This window comes from Abramis brama (assembly GCF_963993115.1).
Source record: "Abramis brama genome assembly, chromosome: 1".
Classification (NCBI taxonomy): domain Eukaryota; kingdom Metazoa; phylum Chordata; class Actinopteri; order Cypriniformes; family Leuciscidae; genus Abramis; species Abramis brama.
This window is the reverse complement of record NC_139963.1, coordinates 9,581,660-9,590,544: the sequence shown is the minus strand read 5'-3', so window position 1 is coordinate 9,590,544 and position 8,885 is coordinate 9,581,660. Positions and strand designations below refer to the sequence as shown.

The following is an 8,885-nucleotide window of genomic DNA, read 5'->3' as shown; positions in this document are numbered from 1 at the left end:
GAGTGAATTGAGACACTGATGAACACCTGATAAGCAGAATCACTGAAGGACAGAGAAACAAGAACAGAAAAAAGAGAAACACAGAAACTACAACTGACTTCCAGCCACACTGAGTGTGAAACCAGTTTACAAACCAGTTTACGATTATTTCTTTCATACATGTACAAAAGTTCTTGTTGAGAATTAACAGAGATTTAGTTATTAATAAAATTTGTTGTCACCATGATGGAGATCAGTATTTGCTTTAGTTGGTCTCTTGTCCCTTAACTTCTTACCTTTCATCTCTCTCTGGCTGCTGTAACTGTGAGTTTATAAAACACATTTGTTATGGCAAGAAAAAGTCAAGAGGAAGATGATCAGGTGTTTTTATTCTTTTGTGATGATGTCACAATCATCCTGGACATGCCTGATTTTCAGATTTTTCCTGTATATAGTCATTGAAATTATAGTTCTCATATTTATCATATATCTGTGAATCTACAAGATGAAATCAATATTTCTGTAATCAGGTCTTCTGAAGAATATTGTAATCATATAGTGCATTCAATTTTATTTTACTCCTGCTTGACTGAGACCCACACAGATATCAACAATCAGCATATGAATCTCAACAATGGTGAAAAGTTTCATGTCGCAATGCATGCTGGGTTCCAGGATAATATAAAACTCCCAGCATGCACTGCGGCATGAATAATAATAATAATAAAAAAGAAATATTGCCACCATTGTTGAGATTCATGTGCTAAATTGTGATATCTCAGTGTTTCTAAAACACAGTGTAGCTCTGTTTATGCATCATGTGTTAAAAAAAAAGAGTCATTGTATCTTATTGCTGCGTTTTCACAGTGGTGGTAATGTAACACTTTTGATTGAGGATTAAACTCTGAATAAGTGAGAATGAATTCCTTAGTGAATGAACAGGCAATATGATGATTTTGTCATCATAATCATTATAACTGCAGTCATTCATAAACTGTGTGTGCACAAGTGTGACTTGCAAAAACACAGCTCAAGCAGCAAAAGAAAAACTAATGCTTTAGCCCAACTAAAGCAAGCACTGATCTCTATAACGGTAACTTCAAACAAACATTTTCAATTAAACATCTCAATAACAACTTCTGTATGACAGAAATAAAGTCATACTGGTTAATAATAAGTGTAATAATGTGTAATGGCTGGAAGTCAGTCATAGTTATTGTGTTTCTCTATTTTCTGTTCTTGTGTTTCTCTTTTCTTCAGTGATTCTGCTTACAATCATTTACATATTCCCTTAATTATCTCACTGCATTGTTACTTTTTACTCGTAGTGTGGATTTCCCTGAGGGGTTGAAAGGGTTAACTGTGTAAGATAAAAAAGACACACCCACAAAATGTATTTTAACAGTAATAAACTGTAAGTTATAAAACAGGTTTATACTGGCAACACTGTTGCCAGTAGTTTACTGTAAAATTATTTTTTTGGGTCACCATTGTGCAGAAGAGTAGAGCCTGTGCTTCAGTCCAGGAGAAGATCTACAAACATTGATGATTTGCTGCATGTTGCTTTATTTAACAGGCGGTGACTGTGTAGTTGCTGATCCAGTGGAAATTTTTTTATGTACAATAGTTTTTTAGTGGTCTCAAATGAAAGAAGTTCACAGTAATACTTTGCTCACATTATTAATGCATTATAAATTTTAGTTAATACATTTAAATGACAGTTGGTCAATTTAAGGCAGTCGGTTTCTGCAAGTGTAATTAGTTAACTATAATTTAGTGCATTTTTACAGAAACAAACTAGATTACAGTAAAAAACTGTACAATTAACAGTATTTTACTGGCAACAGTGTTACCAGTATTTTACTGTAAAAAAAACCCGGTAAGGTCTAACAGTGCACAAAACTCAAAACAAAAACCCTTTAAACAGAATATTAAACACTAACAGATCTCCATTTTATTTTCTTGTGCAAAAACACAAAATAACAATTTAGTTAATAATTTACTCTCCGTTTATTGAGTTAAGATTCTACTAAATGCAAGGAACTTTAACCCTTTTAAACCCAAAGCAACATCCTTCAGCACTACAAAGAGTAAAATAACATTGATGCAGTGTTGCAGATAATTGAGTGAATATGTAAGGCCTGTGGATATGTAAACTAACATGAGTGTAGCAATGGGTTATAGTTTAGATGGTGATGGTGACGGGTGGCCTTCAGATATGGAGGATAGACAAAGATCACTGAAAAAAAAAAAAAAGAAAAAAAAAAAAGAAAGATTTTCTTACATAGTATTTTTTCATATATTCCAGTCCAAATATCAAAAAAATCTTAACTCAAGCTGCATTTACTGAGCAAAATGCCATAACATATTATGTCTTGTTTACTGGGGGAAATCTAAATGAATTGAGTTTTTGCTTGAAACAACCAAAATTATCTGCCATGGGGTAAGAAAAATAATCTTAACTCAAACGGAAACAAGATTATTTTTCTTAGCCCAGTGTGTTTCCATTAGTTGGGCTCTTAACTCTTTTTTTTATTATATAATTTTTCTTATTTATTTATTTATTTATTTATTTATTTATTTTTGCTGCTTTGACAGAGTGTTTCTCAAACACATTTGCAGTAGCAAATGATGCTAAAGTGAAATTTTATCAGATATGATGATTACCTGTTGATGGTTCATAATCATTATGAAACAGCCTGATTAGGTAATTTAAGGTCATTTAAATGTAATCAAATCTAACAATTGTTTTCATTAATTCATTTACGTTACAAACCGTGTTACTGCAGCATTGAACCATCAGTAGATAACAATCAGTTAGAAAAAAATTATTTATAAAAATGAGGCAGTAGAGATATGCAGACACACAAATATATTAACAATCAGCATCAAACCCTTAATGCGGAAATGCTTTCTGGGTACCAACATTGTACAAAACTCCCAGCATGCATCATCTTTTATATAGTTTATTTCTACATATTTGCATTTATTATTTGCTGTTGTTTTGCTTCCTTTGCTCCTGTAAATGTGTTTGACAAACACATTGTCACAGCAGTAAACTTTTTTTTTTTTTTTTGGCAACAGTGTTGGGTTAAAAGGGTTCAAGTTCCTTGCATTTAATAGGAAAAAAAAAAAAAAACATTTTGTGTTTTTGCTCAATAAATAGTGGAGATATTTTAGTGTTTAATGTTCTGTGAAGAACATCATATAACTTTAGTGCATATTACAGGTATATGAATTGAGATGCAGCCATTAACTTTGCATACAGAGTTATTAATCATTTCACAACAGACTCATGCTAAATGTGTAATGTTTAAGTTTTAGAGTTATATTTTTGAAATTGCATGATCGCTTTTTTTCACACAAAAAAGAAAGAAATATAAATACAGCCTCTATGAATAACATAAATGTTAAAGCAAAAGGAAGTAATAATAATAATAATGTAAATAAAATGAGAAGCAAACAAATGGGCATTTCGCAGAAGTTCTTTATGTAATGGCAGGTTATATCCAGGTGGGGAGTGTTTAAGAGAGTTGGTGAGGAGAAGAAGAGGAATAAAACGTTGTCTGGTTTCATCCTGAGAGTTGTGTCCTTGAGTAAGAAGTATAGAGGAACAGTACACTTTAGGGTTAGGTTTAGGGGTAGGTTCAGGGTTAGTTATTGAACCCAGTTATTGTAATTACTAGAGTTAGTAAATAGTATGTACATCAAGAACATGAAAGTAAAATAAAGTGCTACCATATTATGGTATTTATTTATTTGCCATATTAAAGGATTTGGGTCCAAAATAACATTGAACCATTGGCAATATTCCCCTGCCCAAATATCTTCAGGTTTGGAAATGGCATGAGGGTGATATAATTTATTTATTTATTTATTTATTACGTGAACTATCCGTTAAGTATACTTTTCTTATAAAGGGCAAGATTCATTTTCATACTAGACCCCTCTGCTGAAGTTTTAATATTGCAAGTAAATAACTTAATATGTACTGTTTTTACTTTATTGTCTTTCTGTTAAACTTTCATTTTCTTATGAAGATCCTTCTCTTTTGAGAAGCTATAAAATGGTTGCTGAAACAGGTTAGTTTTTACATTCACCTCCTGATCAAAGATGGATCTGCAAATCTCAGTTTTCCTTCTCTTCATTTTGTTCACTGCAGGTACAAAGACAAATAATGTTTGTTTTTAATGTTATTGAATACAAATACAGATCATTGATCTCTCTCTCTCTCTCTCTCTCTCTCTCTCTCTCTCTCTCTCTCTCTCTCTCTCTCTCTCTCTCTCTCTCTCTCTCTCTGTCTCTCTTTTTAATTACAAAAGGACACTCTCTCAACTGTTATGAGTGTGAGGAGGACTCTTGTGAAGCGAATACATGCTCCAGTGGATTAACCCACTGCCTCAGTGAGAAAGTTGTTGGTAAGACGAGGATGATGTATTTAGGCAAATTCAAATTTTCATGTTGCGATAATAGCTGAAGCTTTTATAACAGTATACAGTATTATCATGAAATTGAAATAAGTTGCAAAAAAATTGTTGTCATAGCCATACTATAACAGGTTTAATAACTTTTTTTCTTATAACAAAAATAACTGAACATTTAAGTACAATAAAACAAAAATGAATGAAGTAAACAAATGTTTTAAAAAGATTAAAGTGCAAAAGAAATATAAAGAACAATAATAACACTTTACAATGAGGTCTCATTAGTTAACATTGTTTAATGCATTAAATAACATTAACAATAAGCAATATCTACATTTGTTACAGAAGATATTCTTTGTTAACGTTAAATACATCTGATTGTTAGTTCATGTTGGCTCAGGTTTTGATTTTTTAAAAATATATTATGAAATGTTGAAACTATGAACTAAGATTAATAAATTCACTTTTATTGTTAGTTAATGTTAACTAATAAATTAACTAATGTTAACTAATGGAGACTTATTTTAAAGTGTTACCAATAATAATAAAAAATCCGAACATATTTAGTCAATATGTAGGGCATGTTGTAGTTCAGATTAAAATGTAAAAAAAAAGATATTTTTTAAAAATAAATAGCTTATTAAGTCTTTAAGAGTTATTATATAAGTATATATAAGTATTTAAGAGTTTAGTGTTGTGAAGAATACCACAGCGAATAAAAAAATCTGAATGACTGTTTAAAACATTTAAATACTGTTTAGAAACAGAAAGTAGTGCAGCAGCTTCGTTTAACGGGGTTACCGGGGTAACAGCTGCATTTTTGCTGCTCCATCATCAGCGCCATCTGCTGTCAGAGAGTGAAATGAGTTTGAATTGAATTAGTGGTCATTTTATATTACAGTTTGTCTTTTCATCCTGCTTTGCAGCTATGGGTTATTCAGGGATTGTTAAAAAGTGTGTTCCATCAAGTGACTGTGTAAATGGGTTCATCAACATCGGCAGTCTAAAGCTGTCTTCTTACTGCTGTGGCACAGACATGTGTAACATCCAAGATGCTCCAGGTATTGTATACTTTACAGTCAACAGTTTACAGTCATAAAACATTAAACATTTAAAGGTTAGTGTGATGTTCCTGAAACATTCTTTTGATCATTCAAACACCTGCTGTGAACAAGCACTGAAAGAAAGAGTAATAAGAACACAAACTACAACTTTATTCAGACACAGTCATAGATGAACTGAAGATAAAACACATTAACTCTCTCAAGATCTGATTAAACAACTCCACAAACAGCATTACCAGCTTCACTTATTACTAACCAGTCTGACTTTATTTCTGTCACGTCTACAGAAGACCTTATTGAGAATTAACAGAGGTTTAACGTTAGATGTTGTCTTATTGAAAATGTTTGAGGTCACCATCATGGAGATCAGTGTTTGCTTTAGTTGGACTCTTGACCCATGACTTTCTTTAAAGGTGCATTATGCAACTTTTCATGTTAAAAATACCCGTTTTTCTAACCCATACATGCTTAAACAATTGCCTGATGGGCTGAATGAGCCCTTCTCTGATCACTGCGATTGCCTCTATAATCCTGTACAGTAAAATAAATAAGAGGGATTCGGGTCGGATCTGAGACTGGGCGTGTCGTCATGCGCATTCAGTTGCAGTGTTGCAGTTTCATTTGTCGCCAGAGGGGGGCATAGTTCTGCAAAAACTCAGAGACGTGCATAATGCACCTTTAAGTTGGTGCTTTATCAGAAATTTCTGGTGTTTATGGAGAACATTTCTGCATTTATGAAACAGATCAACATGTCTGTTTTAATTTTACAAAATTATTCAAATTCTACAAAAGAGTATGAAGTCAAATTTTTATTGGAACAATGAGCACTTATGTTGTGTGCGAAATAAGACCAGAACAATGTAAACAAAGCTATTTTTTCTTCCTCCTGTAGATCTCTCTCATACCCCGAATGGAAATAAATGTTACTATTGTGATGACCAGAGCTGCTCAAACGTATTGAGCTGTTCAGGGAGTGAAGACCGCTGCATTACAGCAACAGGTGAGAAGGATGAAGTGATTTTTTTAAATCTTTTTTTTTAATCTTATGTGTCTGTTACAGTTTTCATATACCAATAGCCAGCTTAGACACCTCAGCTTCCATTCATGAATCCACGTCTGTTTTCTTTTCTATTCTTCAGTGACTAATGCTGAGCAGACCCTGGTTATGAAAGGCTGTGCCTCTAAATCAGTTTGTAATGCCGGAGCATCAGTTAGTAGTGCTGGCATTGAGAGCATCTCATGTTGTGAGGGGAACCTGTGTAACGGGGCTCAGAGTGTCACCCAGAGCTTCCTGTTCCTCTGCTGTTCTCTGCTCTCCTACTTCCTGCTGCACTGAATCCAGCAGATCTTCACATTCTACAACCAGACACGCTGTATACTGAATATTTAGCTTGTGTTTTTATCTGTACATGATTTGAACTGGTGTGGGGAATTTAAAACAATATACAAAATCTGATTAGTTGAAGGAAATATATAAACATTTTATGAAATATTAAATATAATGTAACAATCACTGAAATAAAATGTAATGATCACCTTTGCATTTGTTTCTGGGTTTATTTTTAAAATATAAAATTTGTTCAATATACTGTTGATCAGAGGATATTATTGTCTGTTATTAGTCAGAGGAGTACAATAACTTGAAAACTACTGACACTACTGAAAATGTAATGCACTCAAAAAATCTTTTTTTATGCTGTTGACTTTATTTAAACAATTAATTTTGATTTAACACCATTGTATCAGGTTTCTGGTTCAAATGTGATTGCTTAATTTTAAAGTTACTCTTTGACTTATCTTGATGTTTTCATTTTGATCAAGGAACCCAATCAAACAGGGCTGTGAATGGAGCATGTGGCACATCATCTGAAGACCTTTTGATTTCTGTCTATATTTTCCTTACGAAACTAAAATATATTTCCATATATTTATGATCAATATATTATATGGTGTGAATATACTGACAAATACATGAAATAATATATTGTGTAAATATAATGTGTTATATATTGCAATATATTGAATAGTGCATAAGGAATTGGTGCTTTCATATATTGAAAAAGGATGTTTCTCAAGGATGTTTCTCAAAGTCATAAGGTTCTAATGTTTCTAAAAACAATGATTGTCTATGTGCATTCATTTGTATGTATTAACTGTCACCCCCCATTTTTTCGCATAGACATTAAAATCACTATCCAAACTTAAGTGGTTATAATTCAAGAATGCTTTGGAATATAGACATATGGTTGGTCTTGTTTTAAAGAAGACATTTGCCAGATTATTGTAGAAGTGAAATGAATTATGACAGTGAAACAGAAAAAGGTTATATAAGTTTGAGTTTATGAAAATGTACAATGTAAAAATATAATTATTTATATTTTATATAAAATATATATATTACAAAATATGTTTTACTCTAAAACTTTTTTATTTGGGCGCAGTACCAAACTTTTTCACTAGATGGACAGCCAGCTTCCTTACTGACCATTAAAGGGCGCCTCCATTTTCATATGTTTTGAGTGATCTGAACCATGTATTTCCATAATTTCATACAATTTATGAAGTATACATCCTATTCAGAAATAGTATGGGTGTTTTGGCAGTATTTGATTTCAACCTCTAATAAACATAAAAAGAGCACATATGTGCGTTTTAGCTCGCTGCCGCTGCGTGCCGCATCACAAATCGAGAATCCATAATATTTTTTTTTATATTCATAACATTTTCAGACCTTTTTTTCTCATAAAATTGAATTGGTGTTATCCTTTGAACTCTTGGCATGAAAACAAACTGAGGTTTCTACCAATCTTTCATGATTTTTCATGTTTATTTCTATTTCAAAATAAAGGCCGAAGCACGCCTAATGAATATGAAATATTCTTGTTGCAAATTGATAAATTACTGCTCCTCTGTAATTTATTTAAAAAAACAGCCACCAAATATGAAAACTAGAGATTGTAAGCTTTCAAATGATATATAGTTTGTCAATATTTAATAAGATATTATTAAATATATATGGGCAACCGTACCACCTTTGGGACAGTGACACTTACAGGAACTATACATACATACATACTGTACACACACACACACACACACACACACACACACACACACACGCACGCACGCACGCACGCACGCACACACACACACATACACATGTCTGGTTCACTATCTGGTTCACTGTGGGGACTCTCCATAGACTTAATGGTTTTTATACTGGACAAACGGTATATTCTATCTCCTTACACTAACCCTACCCCTAAACCCATCACAGAAAACTTTCTGCATTTTTACATTTCCAAAAAAACTCATTCTGTAAGATTTATAAGCTTGTGTACCCATGGGGACCTCTATTTAGGTCCCCACTGTGACACGACTCCCCATGAGTCTGTGTGCATTCAGGTTGAAGTCCCCA

At 32.7% G+C, this 8,885-nt stretch overlaps 1 protein-coding gene across 1 annotated transcript; it reads left to right on the top strand.

Moving 5' to 3' along the window:
* Nucleotides 1-4,310: 4,310 nt before the first annotated feature.
* On the top strand, nucleotides 4,311-7,663 carry LOC311066523 (uncharacterized protein). Its single transcript, XM_084087746.1, has 4 exons — nucleotides 4,311-4,397; nucleotides 5,330-5,464; nucleotides 6,360-6,467; nucleotides 6,607-7,663. The coding sequence occupies exons 2-4, from the start codon at nucleotides 5,332-5,334 to the stop codon at nucleotides 6,801-6,803; spliced, it is 438 nt and encodes a 145-aa protein (XP_083943872.1). The 5' UTR covers nucleotides 4,311-4,397; nucleotides 5,330-5,331; the 3' UTR covers nucleotides 6,804-7,663.
* Nucleotides 7,664-8,885: the final 1,222 nt, after the last annotated feature.

Coding starts and splice junctions, on each gene's coding strand:
- LOC311066523 (XM_084087746.1), top strand. CDS start 5,332: ATGGGTTATTCAGGGATTGTTAAAAAGTGTGTTCCATCAAGTGACTGT. Junction 5,465..6,359: donor TAACATCCAAGATGCTCCAG/GTATTGTATACT, acceptor TTCCTCCTGTAG/ATCTCTCTCATACCCCGAAT. Junction 6,468..6,606: donor CCGCTGCATTACAGCAACAG/GTGAGAAGGATG, acceptor TCTATTCTTCAG/TGACTAATGCTGAGCAGACC.